This window comes from Panthera leo, chromosome C1 (assembly GCF_018350215.1).
Source record: "Panthera leo isolate Ple1 chromosome C1, P.leo_Ple1_pat1.1, whole genome shotgun sequence".
Taxonomy (NCBI): domain Eukaryota; kingdom Metazoa; phylum Chordata; class Mammalia; order Carnivora; family Felidae; genus Panthera; species Panthera leo.
In genome coordinates, this window is record NC_056686.1 from 65,372,095 (window position 1) to 65,397,007 (window position 24,913).

Sequence of the window (24,913 nt, forward strand, 5' to 3'; positions counted from 1 at the left end):
ATCAGTGGACTCAGACCATCAGCCCAGGGGAGCTGGAGAAGACCTTGCACAAGTGGTACCTGGGATGAGTCCCAGGCACTAGCATGTCTAGTGAGCTGAATCTTCCACTAATCCCACCACATTTAGTCTTTATAAACAGGGTTCTATCTTGGTTTCTTATTCTATGCTCTAGTTCCTTGTGTGATTGCTACCCCAACTGTCTGGTGCTCAGACCACCTGCATGGTATATGGAGGGCCAGTTTCATTTAACATGCCAGAGTATGATCAGGGGTTTGTATCTGGGTTCTCCAGAATAACAGAGCTAAAGGATGTGTGTGTGTGTGTGTGTGTGTGTGTGTGTGTGTGTATACGCATATATACATACTGAACACTTGAATAGAACAAAAAGACAGGCTTTTCTAAGGATATGATACATATAATGAAATGTATATATTATGTATATATATCATATCTCATTCTATGTATATCTGTCTATATATCTATGTATGTGCACACACACACACACACACACACACACACACACCTTAGTGGTTCTATTTTTCTAGAGAACTTTGACCAATACAGAATCCTAAAGACCATTCTATCCTAGCCATTTCTCCTCTTTTTCTTTCCTTTGCCTATTGCTTTCCAGTGTGGAGATGAGAAAACTAAAGCTTAGAGGGGTCAAGTGACTTGTCCAAGATGATCAGCTGAATGGTGACTGAGTTGGCATGTTGAGCTCTTGGTGGGATGGGGAAGGGGTGGGATCGGTGATGGCTAATACATTGACCTCTTGGATACCTGGGATTGTTTGAAGGAATAGAGATGCCAGGAGAATGTACATATTTTGAGATAAAGTTTTACCTTGATTCAATTGTGTTTAAACCATCAACCGTGGCAGAGATATGCAGAAGGTGTTCAATGTGCAGGAAAGCCATTTTGGAATGGCAGACATTTCTGTCTGATGATTATCCTATTAAGAATAAAGATTTGATTATGTGAAAGAAAAAAACTTCCAACATGTGTGAAAAAAGCAGTTTCTATTTGTCAGGGACACAGTGTTCTGACAGCAGTTTTGTTCCCTCTGGTTAATGATAACTGGCTCTGGCTGACACTTTCATGAGATGAGCTCGTCTTCTAGTTAGAGAAGTCAAACTCTGAAAGCCAAGATTTTTTTGAACTTTAATAAAGAAATGCATGACAACTCGATTTTTAAAAATTTGACAACAAAAGAAACAATGTCAGCAATTTAAGAGTAAGTTACAACTGGCTTTTATAAAATGAGATGTGAATCTTCAACTATGTCTGGTTGTAGAACATATTGGAGAATGTGGATAATTAGGTGCACAATTCAGCCAAGAATGACTTTTCCTCTTCGTTTCCTTTTCTGCCTTGTGTGTTGGATAATTTGAGGGTTTTTTTTTTGTTTTAATTTATTCAGTCTATAATTTTTATGTCCACTTAAAATTGTATAGAGAGATATAGTCATTGAGACAAGGAAAAGACACAAATGTACATAATATTTAATATACGTTAATAGCTATCACCAAAGGAATTGTGCTAAGTTTTATGGAAGATACAAAAATACAGAGAATATAGCTTCTTTGTCAGTTTAGCTGGTAGAAAGAATTAAGTTCCATAAGGGAGAAATTGTTATAGGAATTTATTTGCTCACTCACCAAATATTTATTGATTGTATATTATAGCTTAGGCACTATAGATTTATAGATGTATAGATGCCTAAGATCCAGTGTTCAGTGAGGAAGCTGAGAGAAAAGCAAAAAGTAGGGAAAAGTACTAGAATATAAAGCTTTTTCATTTATTATTTTTGTGGTCTCTGTCTCAACTTGTCATGGTGTTATATGCTATTTGATGTTCTAAGTAAATAAAAATCAAAATGTTAAATTATTAGCATGAATTTTAATTGTTCATCTCTATATTGTGCAATGCCAATTAAAATGCAAATATCAGAGCATTTCATTTGTGTGCAATCACCAAAATTACACAATTTGTATTTTGTGGCTTGTCCTTGGAAGGTGCCTCTAGTTGGTTAGAGATAAACTCAAGACAGAATGAGGAGGATTGGAAGGAAGAAGAGAAGATCCCCTAGGCATGGAGCTGGCTGAGGGGACATTCAGCGCAATGATATTCATGGGGCTATGCAGCCTCTCACAAGCATCCTGCTCCATGATTTGGGGTGTGTGCGCATTTGCTTGGGCCTGATGGCTACTACTGGGTTTCTCTTTCCATCAGCCAAGGAACCTATAAGCAGCATCCAAGCAGGGGCCTGGGGCCATGGAGTCAAACCAGGGGTCCCTTATTTCCAGGGGCCTACCATCCCAGCCGATGGTAGATGGCAACCCCTACAGATCCTAAGCCTCTGTGCCAGGATGTATTCCATGCCTGGATGAGGTACAGAGGCTTGCTCCTGTCCTGGCCCAGACAGATCTTACCTGGAATGGAAATGGCAGCAGCTATGCCCGGTCTGAAGATGCCACAGGGTATGGCATCTGATCCCAACCCCACCCAAGCTCATGGCCAGGCCCCTTCCTAGGGTGAAGAGTGACAGCAGTTACAGGTAGGGGTAGGGTTGGGGAGTCTGGCTGGAGTCTGGGACAGGGGAATGGGTTGCCAAGAACTGGTCCCAGGGAGGCCCATCCCAGAAGGTGGGACTGTGCAGGAACCAGAAGTTCTAAGCCCCTGGGGCATGCTCCATTGTCCCGTTGCACTTCACTTACAAAACACAAGTAAAAAATGATTAAGAATTTCAAGATTTTGCTGGCTGCACAGCTAAGAAGCTACTCCTAGTCTGTACTCAGTTTTTTGATACTGTTTCCACAGGTATGATGACCCCATCTTTCAGGGAAAGCAGTTTCTTCTCTGTGCTGAGTTAGAGGAATAGTGAGCTATCAATATTTTCCCCTTCAAGCTCTCTTTCCTTGAATTGCAGTTCCAGAGACTAATTTTTAATTTTTTTTAAGGACTGATTTTCTTCATTTTTACAAGGATGGTATCATCATCCTTCCTAGTAGTTGTGGATTTGCTTTGGATTTGCATGCTGGTGTTTTGAAGCTTCATTAAAGTGAAGTTTCATGTAAAAGTTGTGGACAAGTATTGAATGCAATCAAGAAATCAAGATGATCCTGATAACCACTTAACCACAAAAGGAAGCTCCATAACAGCTTCCTTTGGATATTGGATAACCCTGTATGTCCAACTGCAGTGTGCAGGGGAGTTGTGGCTGCTTATCATTTTCAGTGAGGCAATACAGCCACTTGTTAAGGTCAAGGGAGGTATTGAACAGATCCGAGACTGAGTTCCTCCTTTATCATTATGTGATTTAACCCCTAAATCTTTCTGTCCCTCAGTTGCCTCATGTGCAAAAGGAAAATCATGGTTTTGTCTTTTCTTGTAGAATTCTTATGAAAGTTAATTGAACATGCATGTAAAGCATTTAGCATGGTAGTTGAGACATAGTCACTTCTCAAGAGATGTAAACTCTGTGTCTTTTCATATGCAAGCATGAACAAAAAAGTGAACACTATTCTCCTTTTTGACACCCTGTTCCAGGGTCCCCGTTGCCCTCAAGCATTTCTGGTCCACTCCCTTCCATGCAGCAAACTCTTGCTTGTTACCTTCACTCTTGTCAAACACTATATCTCCTGTGTCCCACCTGCTTAGGACTATTCAAAAAAATAGTTTACTTTGTGGCTTAAATTTGTTTCTTAGTTGGATCCTAGATACCTATATCAAATATTGAAGTCAGGTAAGTCAAGAAGAAAAGTTCCATAGAGCAAATAGGAGTCTGGAAAAGGATGCAGGGGGTACTCCCAGCAGAAAGCCATGGCTGCCATGGATGGCCAGAGATGAGATTGGGTGCTGCCAGGCACTGGGCTGAAGCTGGGGAGCAGTCCAGAGTCATGGAGGGCCAGGGTGGGGGGAGCTGGAGTGGGTGGAGGTTTCTGGAAGATCTCACTAGAAGATTTTACAAAAGAATTTTTTGTGGATGGTTGGTCATAGTAAACTTCCTGAGCCACTTGGGCCCTTCAGGAGTTTCTCTTCAGGCCAGTTTTTTCTTTTTTAAATATATAACTATAATATATATGAATATATAAAAATAGGTAATATTTGTGAGAATGGGGCAGGCTGACTGAGGTGTTGGGGTCAACAGGGAAGGGCCAGAGCATCCTCCCCTTCAGCCAGCACCCCTACCTCCACCCCTAGTCCCAGAGCAGGTGCTTGGAAGCCATGTGGCCTGATCTTGCAGTCACGAGGTGCCTGCTAGCTATCTCCTCTCAAAGGTCAAACCTTCTGGAATCAGAAGAGGACCACCATGGATCCACTCCAAGGAGTACAGCAGGGGCTGCTGGAAGTGAAGGTATGGAGGGCTCCTTGCCATCATGAGCTCTCCCCACCCTCCACAGTGGCCCTGCAGCTCCTTGCCTCTTCTGATGTGACCCATCTCCAGCTGGAGGTGCAGGCTTGTGGAGATCTAAAGAGGTGGCTTGGGTCAAAGGCCCACACTCTGCCTAGGAGGGGGCTTGATTCTCCAGAGCCACCCTGCCTGTCCTGCTGTGTGTCCCATCTGAGTGGGTGACAGAATAGAGAGTTTGCCTTTGGATTTTGTTCCCAAATCAATCATCTCACCAGGGTGAAATTTTAATTTAAAAACTTAAAAGAGACTTTTCTAAAAACAAAAACAAAAACAAAAAAAAAAAAAGGAAGGGATGAAGTTGAACTGGAAAGCAAAGTTAAAAAAAAAGGGGGCTGTTAAAGCACTCTAGATTTTAAGTCTCTTGAGGGCAGAACCTGGAGCTATCTGGTCTCTGCATCTTAAATGTTCTTAGCACAATGCCTTGCTCACTTTAAAAGTGCACCAAATTCTTAGAATAAATAGCAAATAGTGCTAGGCCCTCAGGGGTCTGAGGGGAGTGGCCAGGAGCAGAGTCCAGGTTGAAAGGAGGTGTGGGAATGGGCAGGGGGTTTAAGAGGGTCTGCACTGCCCCCTGCTCCCTGAATGAAGCAGAGGGAATGGACACTTCAGGGCTTGGATTGTATCTCACTTTCAGCATAGCTGTGTGATCTTGGATAAATTAATTTATGCTCTTTGGGCTTCAGTTTCTTCCTCTCTTCTCTGTGTAATAAAGGTAAAAATAACCACCTGCTGGTGTTAATGTATACATTAAAAGGGCCTGCCATAGTGCAGGGCAGGAAATCAGTAAATATTATTGTTTTATTCTGCCTCTTTCCAATTGTTCCCTTCTTCCCACCTTGCAGACTTTCTATTCTGCTCCTGTCATAAAGAGTTAACACAAACATTAATGCTAAAAATGAGCCACTGTTGGGTTTTGGGTATTGTGAAAGAATGTCGATGGATTATTGAAAAACTTTTTGCACTGAAAGAAAAACAACAGAGGCTTCTGTCCTTCTGGTGGTAGGATTAGTAGCAACAAACCTTGTGCATAAAGGACAGCACTTTATGTTTTATTAAACCCAGAGGCCATATGAAGAGTTGGTCAGAATACGGGTTTTGTGGTCAGATAGAATTGATTTTGTCACATGTGCTTGCCATTCTAATCAGGCAAGTCATTTCTTTATGCTTGGGTTTCCACCTCTGTAGTATACATATTTTATTTTTTCATTTCTTCATTCATTCACTCATCATTCATTCATTCATTCCCAAGCACCTTCTCAGCATGTAAAAAATGGTGAAAACACAATGGCAATGGCAGATGTGCAGTTGGCACAATGTATAGAAAGCACACTAACTTCTGGGGCACTGAGCCCTGAAGCCTGAATAGGAGTCAGGCAATGCATGAGGGGTTGAAGGAAAATTGTTAAAGATAGGAGGTGAATGAAGGCCAAGGGATAGGGTTCAAGTCCTGAGAGTGTCAATGGTGCTGAGACATTGAGCTCTAAGGGTGAGGAGTGAGTTAAGCCTTGCGGAGAAGCGGCTGGATAGATTAGGAAAACCATGTTGAAGAGTTCAGAGTGTCCTAAGAGTGACAATAGCACTAGGACCAGAGGGCAGGGGGACTGCTGAGCATTCTGTTCCTTCCAGAATATTCACAATGCACAGTAGTATCTGTTAATGTTCTTCAATAAAGAGTTCTATTTAATATTTGTTTGCCAGCTTTCCCAAACCTAATTAATGTTTTTAAGAAATTAGCCTCTTTCAAACTGAGGCCCCAGAGAAACTGCTTGGGAGAAATGATGAGAAATGGAAAGCCATTTCAAGGTTGTAATTTGGGACCCAACATAACCATATTTGCATTTTATAAAGATCTACCATATATGGAGCACCAGGTACTCTTCAAAGCACTTAACTAATTTAATTTAATTTTTATAACAAGTCTGTGAGATAGGTATTGTTATTTTTTGCATTATTAACATGAGAAAATCAAGGCATAAAAGAATTAGGTAATTTCCTAAGGTTATGGAACTAGTTGTAAGTGGAGAGCCTTGAATATGAACTTGGCCAGTCTGGCCTTGGAACCCATACTCAATAGATCAATGTGACTGCATGGGGCAATGGATTAGAGTCAAACAAGCCTGGAGACAATTAGGAGGAGGTTGTTGCCATAATTCAGATGAGAGGTGATGGCCACTTGGACTTCCTACATTGGTTTACAAGATTAAATATCATAACATAATTAAAATATTTAGTATAGTTTTTACTATACAGTAGGAAGTCACCAAAAATAGTTTTCCCATGAATGTATAGTTAGTGATGAAACGGCGGGGGGGGGGGGGGGGGGGTGGTGTGTGCTGTATCAATTTGCTAGGGCTGCCACAAAAAATGACCACAAACTGGGTGGATTAAATAACAAAAATTTATTATCTCACAGTTCTGGAGGCTAGAAGTCTAAAAGCAAGGTTTGGGCAGGGTTGGTTTTTTCCGAGGTCTGTGAGGAAAGATTCTGCTCCAGGCCTGTTTCCTTGGCTTGTTGCTGGCCATCTTCATGTTCACATTGTGTTCTTCCTGTATGTATCTGTCTCCAAATTTCTTTCTTTCTTTTTTTTATTAGGACACCAGTCATATTGGATCAGGGCCTACCCTGATGACCTCATTTTAACTTTACTACCCAAGACCTTATCTCCAAATAAGGTCACATTCTGAAGCACTGGGGGTTAGGACTTCAACATATGAATTTGGGTGTGAGGGACATAATTCGACCCCAAATAAAAAGATGATTTAGTAATAGCACCACAAAAATCAGTTATCTGTATGGAGAAAAAACCCTGGATTCCTACCTCACATAATACTCAAAAATCATTATCTGAAAGATTGAAGACTTAAATATGGAAGATAAGAATGATAAAATGTTTAGAAAATGTATAGTAGAATATCTTTATAATATGGAAAAACTTAAAATGTGACACAGGGGGTGAATTGCTGGGAAGATGGCAGAGTAGGAGGATTCTAAGCTCACCTTGTCCCATAGATACAACTAGATAACATTCATATTAATGTAAATGATCGAGAAAACAACCTGATGACTGGCAGAACAAACTTCATAACTAAATGTAGGGAAAAAGCCACATTGAAGAGGGTAGGAAGTGTGAAGATGAGGTGGGGAGGGACTGGTAGGCACGGAGAGGGGAGAGAAACAGACTATCACACCAGGGAGCTTGCATGGGGAAGATGAATCCCTATAACATTTGGCTTTGAAAACCAGAGGGGTTGAATTTCATGAATTCTTACACCAGCAGGACTTAAAACCTGGAATTTTAAAAATCAGTGAGCTCAGCTTTGGGAGAGTGGGGAGGGCAAGAGGAAACTGAGTCCTTGCCAATAAAAAGAAAGCACAATAGCCCCTGGAGATACAGCATAGAAGCAGTAGTTTGAAAAATGCCTGAGGCATATGGGAAGGAGAGTTATTTACTAATCTCAGAGCCACAGAGATGTTGGGAGACTCCTCCAGGAATAAAGGAGCTGGCAGGCACCATTTCTACCCCCCCACCCAGCTTAAACACACAGGCAACAGAGGAAACTAGCATGGCACTGACATTCCCTACCTAACTTGCTAATGCTGTGCCCCCTGTTCCCCCTGTTATGCCTCAACAGATCTGCCCCCTCCAGGCAGGCCTGCTTTGGTTCTGGTGCTGTCAGTCCCCTCTCTCAGAATACCAGTGCAAACTTTTCTAACACCGTATCTCCTGACCTATGTGCTTTGCGGATCTGCCCACTCAAATTTGGTTGGCCTCAGTCCTGGCAGTGGCAATGGCAGGTCCCTCTTATAGAGGACCAAAACGCAAACCTTGCTAAAACTATGTGCCCCACCCCCATGCGTGTTTTGGATCCATTCCCTTCAATGTGCTCTTGGCTGAAGCCCATCCAAACCAGGGCCACAAGCTGGGCTGTGTGAAAGCAGCCCTGAGAGAGGCCAACACCACTCCAAAGTGACTCTTGTCCTGGGGAGAAGTAAAGATAACCATACACACCAGTCAGACTATGGTCCCAGCAGTGGGCTGGGGGAAGACAGTCTGATTGGAGGCCCCACCTGCCAATGAAAGCTTCTCAGGGGACAACACAGGGAAAGCACCTTGAAGTTTGGTGATACTGCATCTCTAGCAAATGCCTGGTCTGACTCAGCTCAAGCCCAAGGTGGCCCAGATTGGCTCATTAACACCATGGTGACGAAACACTGCCTACAACAGGCAGAGAGCAGATGACTGGACTGAAGGGAAAATCAGCTTAGCCACAATAGCAGGGCACGTACAACACACATAGGAATCACCTCTGAAGTACCAGGTTCTGGTAAACAGGGGAGACTGTACTGGGGGCACTCCAGGACATCTTCATAAGGCCATTACTTTAAAGAGAAGGGTATATAGCTGACTTTCCTAATGCACAGAAACAGACACAGAGAGGTATACAAAATGAGGAGACAAAAGAATATATCCCAAATGAAAGAATAAGACAAAATCACAGCAAGATACCTATGCAAAATGGAGATCTGTAATATGTCTGATAGAAAATTTAAAGTTATGGGGGTGCCTGGGTGGCTCAGTCAGTTGAGTGTCCAACTTTGTCTCAGGTCATGATCTCACAGTTCATGGGTTTGAGCCCTGTGTTGGGCTCTGCACTGACAGCTCAGAATCTGGATCCTGCTTCAGATTCTGTGTCTCCCTCTCTCTCTGCCCCTCCCCCACTTGTGCTCTGTCCTTTTCTCTCAAAAATAAATAAATAAACATTAAAAAAAGAAAATTTCAGGTAATGATCATAAAGATACTCACTGGACTTGAGAAGAGAGTGGAGGACATCAGTGAAACATTTAACGAAGAGGAAAAAAAAAGTCAGAGATGAAGAACACAATAAATTAAATTAGAAATATACTAGATGGAATAAATAGCAGACCAGAGGAAGCAAAAGAACAAATCAGTGACCTGGAGGACAGAGTAATGGAAAGTAATCATGCTGAGCAGGTGAAAGAAAAAAAATTACACAAAATGGAAACAGAATGAGGGAACTCAGTGACATCATCAAATATAATAACATTTGCATTATAGGGATCCCAGAAGAAGAGGGAGAAAAGAGGGCAGAAAATTTATTTGATGAAATGATAGCTGAAGACCTTTCCTAATCTGGAGAAGGGACAGAGATCCAGATTTAGGAAGCACAGAGAGCCCCCAATAAGATCAACCCAAGGAGGTACACGCTGAGATACATAGTGATAAAAATGGCAAAAAGTAGTGATAAAGAGAGAATTTTAAAGTTTTTTGTTTTAAATTCTTCAAATTTTTATTTGAGAGAGAGATAAAGAGTAAGCAGGGGAGGGACATAAAAAGAGGGAGACAGAATCCCGAGCAGGCTTTGCACTGCCAGCACAGAGCCTGATGTGGGGCTCAAACCCATGAACTGTGAGATCATGACCTGAGCTGAAGTGAAGAGTCAGACGCTTAACCAACTGAGCCACCCAGGCACCCCTAAAGAGAGAATTTTAAAAGCAGCAAGAGAAGGAGAATAGTTAAAAGGAAACCCCATACATGGATTTAAAGAAGAGTTAATACCTATTATTCCCAAATTATTCCAAAAAATGGAAAAGGAAGAAAAACTTCCAAATTCATTCTATGATCTTTCATTACCCTGATACCAAAACCAGATAAAGACAGCACAAAAAAAGACAACTACAGGCCAATATCTCTGATGAACATAGATGCAAAAATGCCCAACAAAATACTAGCAAAATGAACCCAGCACACGTTAAAAAATCGTTCACCACGATCAAGAGGGAATTATTCCTGGGATGCAAGAGTGGTTCAATATTTAGAAGTTAATCAATGTGATATATCACATCAATAAAATAATGAATAAAAACTCATATGATTATTTCAATAAATGCAGAAAAAGTATTTGACAAAGTACAACATCCATTCATCATGAAAACCCTCAACAAAATGATTTAGAGGGAACCTACTTCAATATAATAAAGGACTTAGAAAAACCCACAGCTAACAACATGCTCAATGGGGAAAACTGAGAGCTTTTCCACAAGGTCAGGGGCAAGACAAAGATGTCCACTTTCACCACTTTTATTCAACATAGTGCCAAAAGTCCTAGCCACAGCAGTCATACATGAAAAAAGAATAAAAGACATCCAGATTGGTAAAGAAGAAGTAAAATTGTCATTATTTGAAGATGACATGATACTATATGTAGTAAACCCTAAAGACCCCACCAGAAAACTACTAGAATTCAGCAAGGTCACAAGATACAAAGTCAATGTACAGAAATCTCATGCATTTCTATACACTAATAATGAAGCAGCAGAAAGGGAAATTGAGAAAATAATCCCATTTACAGCTGCACCAAAAATAATAAAAATGCCTAGGAATAAACCACCACGGAGGAGAAAGGTCTGTACTCTGAACACTATAAAACATCGATGAAAGAAATTTGAGATGACACAAAGCAATGGAAAGGCATTCCATGCTCATGGATTGGAATAACAAATATTGTTAAAATGTTGATCCCTCCAAAGCAACCTATAGATTTAATGGAATCCCTATCAAGATACCAACAGTATTTTTCACAGAACTGCAACAAACAATCCTAAAATTTACATGGAATCACAAAAGACCCCTGAATAGCCAAAGCAATCTTGAAAAAGAAAAATAAAGCTGGAGGTGTCACAACTCTAGATTTAAAGTTATATTACAAAGGTATAGTATTAAAAATGGTATGGTACTGACACAAATATAGGCACATAAAATAATGGAGCAAAATAGCAAGCCTAGAAGTAAACTCACAATTGTATGGTCAATTAATCTTTGACAAAACAGGCAAAAACATGCAATGGAAAAAAGGCAGTCTTTTCAGCAAATGATGTCGGGAAAATGGACAGCTACCTGCAAAAAAAAAGAAACTGAATCACTTTCTTACACGGTACATAAAAATAAAGTCAAAATGGATTAAAGACCTAAATGCGAGGCAGAAAACCATAAAAATCCTAGAAAAGAGCCTAGGCAGTAATTTCTCTGACATCTGCCATAGCAATATTTTTCTAGATATGTCTTCTCTGGCAAGAGAAACGAAAGCAAAAATAAACTATTGGGACTACATCAAAGTAAAACGCTTCTACACAGCAAGGAAACAATCAACAAAAGTAAAAGACAACCTACCCAATGGGAGAAGATATCTGCAAATGACATATCCAATAAAGGGTCAGTATCCAAAATATATAAAGAACTTGTACAGCTCAACACACAAAAACCTACAAATAATCCAATTAAATACATGCAGAAGACGTGAACAGACATTTCTCTAAAGAAGACATCCAGTGAATGGATAAAGAAGATGTGGTACATATATACAATGGAGTATTAGTCAGCAATAAAAAAGAATGAAATCTTGCCATTTGCAACAATGTGGATGGAAGTAGAGGGTATTATGCTAAGTGAAATTAGTCATTCAGAGAAAGACAAATATCATATGACTTCATTCACATGAGGACTTTAAGACACAGAACAGATGAACACAAGTGAAGGGAAGCAAAGATAATATAAAAACAGGCAGGGGGACAAAACATAAGAGACTCTTAAATATGGAGAACAAACAGAGGGTTACTACTGGAGGGGTTATGGGAAGGGGGGATGGGCTAAATGGGTAAGGGGCATTAAGGAATCTACTCCTGAAATCATTGTACTATAGGCTAACTAACTTGAATGTAAATTAAAAAAAAAAGTCATATGGACTTACAGACTTAGGCAAGGTTATTGAAATAAAGTTTATTTAAACTTAAAAAGAAGACATCCAGATGGTCAACAGTTACACGAAAAGATGCTCAGCATCACTCATCATCAGGGAAATGCAAATCAAAACCACAATGAGATATTATCTCACACCTGTCAGAATGGCTAAAATCAGAAACACAAGGAGCAATAAGTGTTGTGAGGACATGGAGAAAAAGGAAACCCCTTGCACTTTTGGTAGGAATGCAAACTGGTGCAGCCTGTGGAAGATAGTATGGAGATTCCTCAAGAAATTAAAAATAGATGGGTGCCTGGGTGGCTCCATTGGTTAAGTGCCCGACTTCAGATCAGGTCATGATCTCACAGTTTGTGAGTTGGAGCCCATATTGGGCTCTGTGCTGACATCTCAGAGCCTGGGGTCTGCTTCAGATTCTGTGTCTCCCCCTCTCTCTGCTCCTCCCCTGCTTGCAGTCTGTCTCTCTCTCAAAAACAAATAAACATTAAAAAACAAGTTAAAAAAAATTAAAAATAGAGATACTCTGTGATCCAGTAATTGCAGTACTGGGTATTTACCCAAAGAATATGAAAACACTAATTTGAAAGGATATATGCACCCCTATGTTTATTGCTTAGTATAATAATGGAAGCAGCCCAAGTGTCTATGAATAAATGAATGGATAAAGAAGACATAGTATATTATGTAGCCATAAAAAGAATGAAATCTTGCTATTTTCAACAACATAGATAGAGCTAGAGATTATAATGCTAAGAGAAATTTGTCAGAGAAAGACAAATACCATATGATTTCCCTCATCTGTGGAATTTAAGAAAAAAAAAAAGAAAAAACAAGAGACAAACCAAAAAACAGGGGCGCCTGGGTGGCTCAGTCGGTTGGGCGTCTGACTTTGGCTCAGGTCATGATCTCTCAGTCCGTGAGTTTGAGCCCCGCATCTGGCTGTGTGCTCAGAGCCTGCAGCCTGTTTCAGATTCTGTGTCTCCCTCTCTCTGACCCTCCCCCATTCATGCTCTGTCTCTCTCTGTCTCAAAAATAAATAAACGAAAAAAAAAATTTAAAAAAAAATGTGACACAAAAATGCTAAAAGGTAACACAAAAGATAAGATTTAGAATATTTAAATTTGGTCACATTAAAATTAAAAACTGATTTGACAATTACATAGTTTACAAAGTTCTCACCAGGATAAGTGTAGTTACCATCTGTCACTATATACAATTATTACAGTATTATTGACTATATTCCCTATGCTGTACTTTTCATCCCCATGGAATTATTTATTTTATAACTGGAAGTTTGTACCTCTTAATCCCCTTCACCTATTTTGCCCTTCCTTTCATACTCTTTCCCTCTGGCAACCACTTGATTGTTATCTATCTTTATCAGTTTTTTTCTCTTTTTGTTGTTATTTATTAGTTGTATTTCTTAGATTCCGTGTATAAGTAAAATCATCGTGTATTTTTTTTGTATGATTTATTTCACTTAGTATAATACTTCTAGGTCCATCCATGTTGTTGTGAATGGCAGATTTTATTCTTTATTTATGGCTAAGTAATATTCCATGTGTGTATATACCACATCTTTCTTATCCACTCATCTATTGATCGATATTTAGATTGCTTCCATATCTTAGCTATTGTAAATAATGCTGCAGTAAATATAGGAGTGCACATGTCTTTGAATTAGTGTTTTCATTTTCTTTGGGTAAACACCCAGAAGTGGAATTCCTGAATTGTATGGTAATTCTATATTTTATACGTGAAACTAACACAGCATTAAATGTCAACTATACTTCCATTAAAAATACAAAAGATAAAACGTAAAAATATGCAAAAAATGAACAACTGTTCATAAAAATTGATAGCATAAAGAGAATGAAAAGACAAGGTGTGATTTGGAAAAAGATGTTTTCAAAATGTATAACTGAAAGAGGTTAGTATCTAGAACACAAAAGAATTAATGAGAAAAAAAATTGGATGAAAGAGATATTTTATAGAAGAATAAACATAAATGTAAAGGGAAATGTAATTTAGGTTTGCAATGTAATATCATTTTACTACCATCTGGCTGGCAATAAATGAGAAGGTAGACAGTTCCAAGCATTATCACGAAATGTGGCTGGCAAGACATCCTTATGCACTGTTTAAGGAGTATGAATTGATACAAAATTTCAGCATTATCTTGTAAAGTTGAACATTCTCACACCTTATGATCCAGTAATTTCACACAAGGTACATATTCTAGAGAAACTCCTACATAAGGTGAAGAGTATGAGACCATACTCATAGCAGAATATTTTCTGAGAACAAAACCCAAGGGTTATTGACAGAATAATATTTTAAAAATTTGGATATCCAAACAGTGAGATATTATAGAACTTTGTTAAAGAATAAACTACTACTGCAGACAACAATATGCATGAATCTTATAAATCTTGTATGAAAAAAGCAAGTTATGGAAGGTTAAGTTATAAGATAAGGAAAATTAAATAATATGTTGGTTCATCTGCATATTTATGTGATAAAACAATGAAATTCAAGAGAATGATGACAGACACACAATTCAGGATAGTGGTTATGTCTATTATTCCTGAGAGAGAGATACAGAGGAATGGAATAGGGCAGAAACATATAAATAAATGTAGCAATATCAGTAATGTTCTAATATGGTTTTTGTTATGGATTGAATTGCTTCCCCCCCCACCAAAGATATATTGATGTCGTAATCCCCAGTATCTCAGAATGTGAATTTATTTGGAAATAGGGTTATTGCAGACATAATTAATTAAGACCAGGTCATAGTGGAGTACAGTGGATCCCTAATGCAATGTGACTGGGGTCCTTAAAAGACCCCTTGTGAGATCAGAGACATGGGGAGGATGGCATAGATTGCTGATGAAGGTAGAGATTGGAGTGATGCATCTACAAACCAAGAAACACTAAAGATTACCAGCAAATCACCAGAGGGCAGGCCTGGGACATGGAATAGATTCCCCCTCACAGCCCATAGAAGGAGGTTTTGGACTTGTAGCCTCCAGACTGTAAGATGATAAATTTCTATTGTTTAAGCCCCCTCGACTTTGTGGTGCTTTGTAGGAAATGAATGCTGTCCTTATATTAGGTAGTTGATGCATGGGTGTTTATATTATGTTATAATTCACAATTAACCAATGTGTTACATGTATTACTTTTTATGTATCAAATGGTTATATAATAAAAATAAAAAACCAAAAGAAGTTATTAGTTTCCAAATCAGGGCATGTGTCTACTATTAATCTCAATGGCAAATTCCAGAAAAGATTTCTAGACAGTTTTATTAAAACTATAAAATTCCACTTCCAACACTCCCTTTAACTTTTATGGAGTTTTTATTGCCGCCTCAGTGTCACTGAGTCCCCGTTTCTCTGACTTTAATTATAGTGTTCACGTCTCCTTAGCAAAGTGTCCTGCACTGAATTCTGAGTGAAGGTGGATTGCCATGCACGCACCTGTCCCGGTATGTTATCTCCTTGTAGACCGGCTGACATCAGCTTTGCCTCCATTTCACACAAAGGGAATCCCGGACATCTAAAATCACTTTAAAGTTCCCGGCACAGGTGCCACAAAAGTAAGTGCCTTCTCTTGGCCTAGAAGTCACACCTGAGCAGGGGTGTTTTGTTCACGTAGCTGCATCTCTGCCACCTCGAAACAGCGCCTGACACAAAGTAAGTGCTCAAAAATTTTGTTGAATGCATGTGTAAATGAATAGTTTTATAAGAGTATCCACTTCTCAGGATACCAACTACTATGTTTCAGAAGAGTTTATCAGCCATTCCCCACGCCCCAATCATTTTTGACCTGTTTGTTTTTCTTGTCTGTGGAATTACATGTTATTCTTCCTTATATAAGCAGCCAAAGGCTACCTTTGGGAACTTGGAATAGAGGACCAGATTTGGGTCCCATAAGGCCAAAGTGTGTGTATGTGTGTAATTTTTAAAGAAAAGTTAGGTGTTTAATCTTCCATACTGATTAGTAGCTGGCTCTACTAAGAGTAACATTGTTTTTATCTTGAGGAGAAGAGATGTTGGTGTTTTAGAATCTTTTATGGAATCCCAAGTGAAATGTGTCTTGATTAAGGATTGGATTCTAAAAAAGAAACTCCAAGAATACATGCAAAGTAGATACTTTTTTTTAAAAAGTGGGACTTATGTAGTATTTTGAAAAATAAATTGCTATTGTTTTGCTATTTTGAATATGTCACATAAAGAATGTTATGATGCGACATTACATTAATGAGTTTTTGTTTGTTTTTTTTTTTTTTTTTTTACACGATAGAGCAGCTGATGTTAGTTAGGTGCTCCAGTGAGAGATGGAGAGTTGTCAAGGTCTCAAAAGTATGACACTAGAAATGCTGGTTGTAACATTGATAAACGCAAACAGCAGATAAATGACCAGGCACAGTCCTAGGTGAGGATGGAGAGATGAACAAGACCTCTGCAGAATTAATTTCAGTGGGAGAGACACAAATAAACAGATAATAGCAATGTAATGTGATTAAGTGTTCTTAATCATTCAAGGAAAGAATATTGCTCTATGGCATTCATGTTTTAAGTATAGTTTAGTAGAGTTGTTCTTTGGATACTGGTTACCCAGATATAATATTCCTTTACTAACCAGAATATTTGGTTAATCAAATTGTTCAATTCCCTGACCATACCTGAGTAACAGTTTATTTTACAAGTTATGATCATATCATTAAAAAAAAATCTCAGTATCTACCACAGGGGAAAACTGTGCAGTTGTTCCTTTCTATAGTTAATGGCTAATTTATTTTATCTTACTTTAGCGTTTTATGGTCCTTTTCAATTTCCAGGAATTTAGAGGCCCCTTCTGATTTTAGAACAGAAAAGAGGGTTTATTTCCACGTGGCACTGTTTTTTCACATAGGTGGTGGCAACATTTTACTAAAATAAAAAAGAGCAAGGGTCGGTAATAGATTTCCTTTAGTGTTTCGCTGGAAAAATGAGACACAGCAGGTATGGATCCAAACAATATTAGCAAAAAAGCAGTTACAGTGTTAAAATGACTCAAATCATAATTCCTAAGGAAGTAGTGGGTATTTCTTCACTTGATCATAAAACGATCTCCACAAAATTTAGATTCACAACTCTGGGTAAACACACCATTAGAAATACTGTCAACATTGGGCTTTTAAATCATTACAATGTTACTAATCCCTTATCTGCAGGTATCCTTCATGAATACTTCCCGTCCCTTCTCCTTCGCACATTAGAAAAGTTAGAAAGTAGTCCAGTCTTCTAAGTGACAGTGAACCCTTAGGCAGCGACTGCTTTCATTTACAACGCGTGGCTTGAATACTTGTTCTAAACCCCCTGGGGATATCGGCTAAGCCCCACCGTCGCTCTCTCCCTCCTTGGTTTCTTTACCCCTTTCGAGGTGGATTTGGGGCGAATTCAGTCTGCAAACTACAATCTGACAGTACAACACGCTGCCAAGACAGCTGTCTGCAGGCTGTCCTCAACTCTCCCGATTCCTATTTTGCAGCTTTAGAGGCGGCGCCTTTAGCTTGAACACAAGGTTGAAGCAAAACTTTTCCCTGAGCGGTGGGGCTGCTGCAAGGGCCGCTCTGATGCTGAGGGGGGATGCGGTTGCACCGGGGCGCGCAGCCCGGGTGTCTCGCGGTGGGGCTCTGGGCTCCTGGAAAAGGGGGCGGAGAGGAGCGACGAGAGGAAGGGGGGCTGAGGTCACCCGCGCTCTCCATCCCGCCCAGGCTGCGAGCGCCGCTGGGCGCTGAGGGACCAGAGGAGCCCAGCGCGCCCGCAGGTTCCAGGCTGGGGCAGCGCGCGGAGGGACGTGCTGCGGTGCCGAGCGGGGCCGAGCGGGAGCGCGGCGCTGCGCCAGAGGAGCCCGCAGCGGCCGGGAGAGGAGCCGGGCGCGCGATGGCACTGGGAGCCGCGCGCCCTTCGCCGACAGTCCTGCGGGCGGCCCGGGAGGCCAAGGTAACCACCTTTCCAGGGGCTGGATTCCCGCGCGTCGGCCTCCGGGTGCTCCACCCGACCGAGGCGGCGCGCTCACCCAGCCGCACTGGAGGGCACCTTAGTCTGAGCTTGGCAACAAGTTTGGACCAGATGGCCCGAGCTCGGGAGATCTTCAGAGAGAAGAGTATTCCGGCCGACGCGAACCGATTCAGAGCTGCTCGAGTAGGAAGCGGGTGGAAAGGGTCTCAAGGGAGGGAACTGGGCCAAGGGGGAGTTCTCTTCTCGTCCCGCGGTTCCCGGCCAGCGACCCTTGGGAGTCCCGCGCAGGGGCAAGCGCAGGCCTTTGGCGCCCCCCAGGGAGGAAGGGAACCGGCCCTTTGGCGTTTGAGCAATAGCAGAAAGTTTCAGCAAGTTAGGTTTGGGAAGGATGTTGCAAGCGGAGGCTTAGGGGCAGAGGGGTAGTAACGGCGAAAGTTGAGCTGTGAGTAAGACCCGGAGCAGGCGGCCGCCCTCGGGGCAGCCCGGGCGTCCCCACTCGGGCCGGGCCCAGGAAAGGCTGGCTCGGTAATTCCCAGCCTCCCGGAAAGCGGCTCGGGGAAACCCCAATCGAATTAGTTGGGGCGGGTGGGTGGCCGTGGTCTTGGGTATCAAGGTCTGTGACTCAGACCTCAGCACACTACGGAAAGGACGATAAATGAATACAAATGAATACTTCGCGTTAGATGTCGCTCCCCTGAAGCTGTCACTTGATCAACAGCATGTAGGCAGATGTGCTCACAGTGTACATGACCTGCCTCCTTTCCTACCGAGAGAGCCGGGATTTCTGCACAGGTTGTGGCTCGACAAGAAAAGCTTCTTAGCGACCCACCAGTCTACCTTCCAGGGGTTCCAGACCGTGTGGTTTGCTATTATTTGATCTAAATTCAACAGTCTTAGAACGTACTGTGGGAAGCCCCGTTTAACAACAGTGAGTTTGCTGGTCCACTCGCCCCCCTCCCAAAGTTCGAAGAAGATGGTTTTGTCCGCCTGACAAACAGGTAGTTTACCTAAAGAATAATCTGCAGTTTGGGGACAAAGCCTATGAAAGAAAAAAAAAAAAAAAAAAAAAAAAAAAAAAAAAAAAAAGCAAAACTTGAAATGGTCACTTAATTATTTAAACAGACTAGTATGCTTTTACAAATTTTCTTGGGTTTAAATCTAATCTTGTTAGTGATTTTGTAAGCTTTAAAAGTTTTAAGGTGTCTGTGAAGTGTCAGGAGGAGATTTAGGAGGCACCTATTTGCAGAGGGGCCACAGCCTTAACCAAAGGGTCTCAAGTTTGGCAGCCTCTTTACCTTGAACATGAAATGTGGAACCACAGGCAGATGTGTGCTGCTTTGGTATGATGCAACCTTGCTTATGATAGGCCAGATAAATCTGATTCTCACCACAGGGTGCTGGGGCGCTTCAGTCTTAAATGTCAGATGAGCAGTTATCCAGGGCTCATAATTCCTCTGTCTTTATGCTGCAGATGTCCGGACTAGAAGCCTGCACAGTTTTGAGAGGGAGATGACTTAAGTGGCCAGCTTTTTATCTCCACAACGATGTCTATGAACAATTCCAAACAGCCAGTGTCTCCTGAAGCTGGGCTCCTTTCAAATACAACTTGCCAGACGGAAAACCGGGTTTCAGTATTTTTTTCAGTAATCTTCATGACAGTGGGAATCTTATCAAACAGCCTTGCCATTGCTATTCTCATGAAGGCCTATCAGAGATTTAGACAGAAGTCCAAGGCATCATTTCTGCTTTTCGCTAGTGCCCTGGTAATCACAGACTTCTTTGGCCACCTCATCAATGGAGCTATAGCAGTCTTTGTATACGCTTCTGATAAAGAGTGGATCCGCTTTGACCAGTCGAACATCCTTTGCAGTATTTTTGGTATCTGCATGGTATTCTCTGGTCTGTGCCCACTTTTTCTAGGCAGCGTGATGGCCATTGAGCGATGTATTGGAGTCACCAAACCAATATTTCATTCAACGAAAATTACATCCAAACATGTGAAAATGATGTTGAGTGGAGTGTGCTTGTTTGCTGTTTTCATAGCTTTGCTACCCATCCTTGGGCATCGAAACTATAAAATCCAAGCATCGAAGACCTGGTGTTTCTACAAAACAGAACACGTCAAAGACTGGGAAGATAGGTTTTATCTTCTACTCTTTTCTTTTCTGGGGCTCTTAGCCCTTGGCGTTTCATTCCTGTGCAATGCCATCACGGGAATTACACTTTTAAGAGTTAAATTTAAAAGTCAGCAGCACAGACAAGGCAGGTCTCATCATTTTGAAATGGTCATCCAGCTCCTGGCTATAATGTGTGTCTCCTGCATTTGCTGGAGTCCATTTCTGGTAAGCGTCTAACGTTTTGACAATTTCTGCTTTCTTCCATTTTTCCATGTTTAATACAGGGTTTGTTGTGTTTTTTGAAGCTGTTAGTCTTGATGGGCAACAGTGTTCAATCTTTTAATGCTGGAGTTTATTCCTACTCAAAACGTATGTCAACACCCAGCTCTGGCTTAGAATTAAGCTACTTATGGTACATGTGGTTATTTTCCCACAAGTCCTGAGTTGAAAGAAGGGTCTTGCTAAACAATTCTAACCATAGTGTAACCTGCTTGCAGTAGAGTAGGGAGTAATTTTAACAGAGTAACATAGTTTTAATATACTTAATAGGATTGGTTTCTAAAGTGTGAAACAAAAATGACCAAGTATAATACAGTATTGGAGTGGACTCAACCAAGTCTTGGTAGCAAGTCACAGAGACTTTTAACTTATAGAAAAGGCATATTAGCTACTGAGTTTTTCTAAACATATAAGACTAAACATATAAACATATAAGTCTCGGCTTGCAAGAGGAGGTGATGACCTTTTGGGATGAGCACTGGGCGTTGTATGGAAACCAATTTGACAGTAAATTTCATATATTAAAAAATAAAAAAATAAATAAATAAAAAAAAAAAAAAAAAAAAAAGAGGAGGTGATGAGTTGAGATAGTTGGATAGTGCAGGTGAAGTCTATGGATAGATTAGGTGAAGTGATCACTAGTACCCCAACCCAAGAGCAGTGCCAATAGTTCAGGGAGAGGTATGGTTCTCAGGAGAGCCAAGGATCCTTCCCTTATCATTCCATTCCATTCCATTCCTTTTTTTTTTTTTTTTTTTAATGTAGCCAGTAGCTATGTTTCACAGCTTGATATTTTTATTTGGAAATGAAGGCTAAAGTTAAGGAATTAGCAACAAACATAAGTCATTTATATTACCTTCTTGGTAGAAGGAAAAAATACTTATAATTGATAAGTATGGCCTTAACTCCCTTCATCATTTTATGACAGAAAGGTCGACAACATGTCACAAAAGAGAAAAGAATCCTCTGTACATAGTGAGTGAAAGCAGCAAAGATGATTTTTATTCCTTTTTCTGTACCAGTGAAGAAATGGGCTAGAGGCAATAATATAGGTGGTCCGCAGGCAGAAGTAAGGCAAACCGGGGAGACAAAGGTAGATGGAACAGAAAGGTTGTGGTCATACTTTGCCCGGTACTTGTTACTGATGCAGTTTTCCTAGGCCCCCAGCAGGACCACTGTCCAAGAATTGTTGCCAGTGGAGTTTTAATCAACAATCCTGCTGATCCTGATGCACAAGAAAGTTGGGGAGAGCTCCTGTGGCTGACAGATTCCGTGACGGCTGACTTTATTTAACAAAAGGATTTCTACTTTTTGAATATTTCTTTATTCATATTATGTCCTCACACTTTGAATTTAGCGTCTTCAATTGTTAAATCACTTAAATATTTTTTCATGATGTGCCTGAACTGGTCCTAAGAACCCAACCACGGGGGGTGGGGGTCAGGTTGAGATTGTCAGTGGCAGGTCTACATTTTGAGGCCTGCTTGTTGTCAGTTTAGGAGGCCTGGGGTGAACCCAAGCAGTGATCTGATCTGTGCTCAGAGTCTAGTTATTTGAATCTGAATAGTAGAGAGCAGTTCTATCAATACTTAGAATCACTTTAGTGCTCATTCTTGGAGATTTTAATTTACACCACTCAACAAAGGGAATTTCCCTTGGACAATGCTGCTTCTTTTTTCCTTAAACTTTGAAACACAGTAACTTTTCCAAGTAAAAAGTGAGTATGAATAGCACTGAAATTAATTTGGAGGTTGGAAAGGGAATGTGAAGAAGGTGAGAAAAGAGGTACCTGAAAATATTTAAAGAAAAATTGTAAATGAGGGCCCTAGCGCTGGAGAGATCCTGAAAACAACAAAATAGTGAACTCAGTGAGATACAGATAGTCTGGACAACTGAGATAATCACTGGTGCTTTGGTTTTTTGTTTGTTCCAGTCACGTTTAAAATCCTGCTTCATTCTGGCTTCTGACTGGGAAATAGGAATGAATGACAGGTTAGCTGCGGTGACACGGTGGAAGGTAGCACAATTTCATGCTTATCATGGATATTTTGAACTTATGTTTTTCTTTAATTTCTCTTTCTGAATTCTTGGCTTCCTTCACTGTTAAATTGGATATAATTTAATTCATATTTTGAACATATTTCTAGTAGAAGCATAATTTTATTTCTGAGATCTGTGTTCTATTTACAAGTTATCAATACATCTATGACACCAATGTATCAGTACTTTTTAGTGTGAGAATTATTTCTGTGTGAGATGCATGGTAGATATACCACAGATACATACTCCTTTTATTTGAAGCATTCTTTGCATTCCTGGTTTCTCTTGTGGAGACCTGGGTCTTCATAGCACATTCTGACTAAAGGATTTATAACTTTTGTGGTCTGGACACATGTGCCTTGGGCATTAGGTTAAGGCCATCAGATAGCTCTAAATGGAGCCCTCATAAAAAACTCAGGTTTGGGAATGCCAAATAGCACCCAACACTAATATCTCATTTGAAACATTTCTCTGTTTTTTTCCCTTAAATGCTTAGAAAAAGTGCATAGATATTAATGACTGAGCCATCATTCTCTATTCTCCATTTTTATTTTATCTTATATTTTTAATTTTTAAATTTTATTTAAGTCCGAGTTAGTTAACATATAGTGTAATAATGATTTCAGGAGTAGAATTTAGTGATTCATCACTTACATAAAACACCCAGTGCTCATCCCAACAAGTGCCCTCCTTAATGCCCATCACCCATTTAGCCCATCTCCCCACCCAACACCCCTCCACCAGCCCTCAGTTTGTCTTCTGTATTTCAGAATCTCTTATGCTTTGCCTCTCCCTCTCTCTTTATTTTATTTTTCCTTCCCTTCTCCTATGTTCATCTGTTTTGTTTCAATTCCACATATGTCTACTGTCCATTTTTAAAGTGCCTCTGAAATCAAGCTTCTGGATTCCCATAGTTGTACTATAATGCGAACAGCTTCCACAGTGCCCTACTTTACATCATGTGTCTTCTTTCTATGATTGATGAGTATGAATCAACTGGATTCATACAATCTAAATCCAATAAACCATTTGGATTTATAATTTGAATGAACATCTATACACATTTTCTGACCTGTTATCACTGTCATGTTCAAGCCTCAAACTGAAACAAAGATACAGGTGCACTCATGAAAAGGAGCAGATGATAGTGTTTGTGCTTGACAAGATTTAGTGCATCAGAATTTATCATTAGAGGCATACTTTCTAAAATTATTTAAATTTGTAGCTGATGACAAAGGGAAAACTTTATTAATTTTGATGATTAGGTTCAGTCAATACAAAGTAAGATGATCCTGTTGTTTGAGTTTTCTCTTCCTTTGTGTTTTTAATAGACTTTCTTTTTCTTGAGTACCTTTAGGGTTACAGGGAAATGAGTGGTAAGCACAGAGTTCACATATACCCTCTCATGTCCCTCCCACACCCCCAGGTATCCTTATTATTAAGTCTTACCTGGGTGTGGTACATTTGTCACAATTCATGAGTCAATACATTCTTATTGACTAAACTCTGTAGTGTTTTACCTTAGTGTTGTAGATTGTGTGAGTTTTGATAAATGTATATTGACATGTGTCCACCATTACAGTATCATGCAGAATAGTTTCATTGCCCTAAAAATCCCGTTTTTTTTTAATTTTTAAATTTAATGTGTTATTTTTCCAAAGGAGGAAATGTGTGTTTTCAGGAATTAAGATTTAGAAATGTAGTACAAAAATAGTATTAGTTTAAAATATAGCTCATTAAAATTTTGAAATTAAAAATTTTACAATATCTGGATTTTATAGTTTTAAACATGGTGAGCTCATATAAATTCGTTTAATTACAATCCCAACTGAAAAATACAGGAGACTACAATGGGCACTTACTAGCTTATGATTTCATTTAGCAACAAATTAATACAAAAATCTTTAAGAGTCAAATGGCAGTTATAAAATTGTCTTGTGCATATCCTAGGTGAATCACTTCTCCTTAATAAATAAATCTTAAAGACATTCTTTCATTGTTTCTAGAGTGAGGGAAAAAAAACCCATTTATCTACACTTCAAGTAACATTTTCTTATTATTTTTGCCTTTATACAAGTAATGATTCTTTTTAATGTTCCATTTCTAGAATACGTAACCCTGAAAAGAATTTATTATTATTGCTATGCTTATTTAACCAGTTTGGCAAAGCAATAAATACTTGTTGACTGGTTGACTGTAACTTAAGTAGTATGAATGTCAAAAGATTGCAAATGATTGACCAGAATGTGGATTCGCAGTTTTGTAGGTAAGAG

The 24,913-nt window shown here is 40.0% G+C and overlaps 1 protein-coding gene across 1 annotated transcript in view; it reads left to right on the top strand.

Annotated features, from left to right (window-relative positions):
* The first annotated feature begins 18,106 nt into the window (after positions 1–18,106).
* PTGFR (prostaglandin F receptor) overlaps positions 18,107–24,913 on the top strand; it is a 49,626-nt gene continuing 42,819 nt past the window's right edge. The window contains exons 1-2 of the mRNA XM_042951372.1: positions 18,107–18,186; positions 19,676–20,546. Of these exons, the coding sequence (XP_042807306.1) occupies positions 19,749–20,546 (798 nt within the window). The 5' untranslated portion in view covers positions 18,107–18,186; positions 19,676–19,748. The remainder of the gene's footprint in view (positions 18,187–19,675; positions 20,547–24,913) is intronic.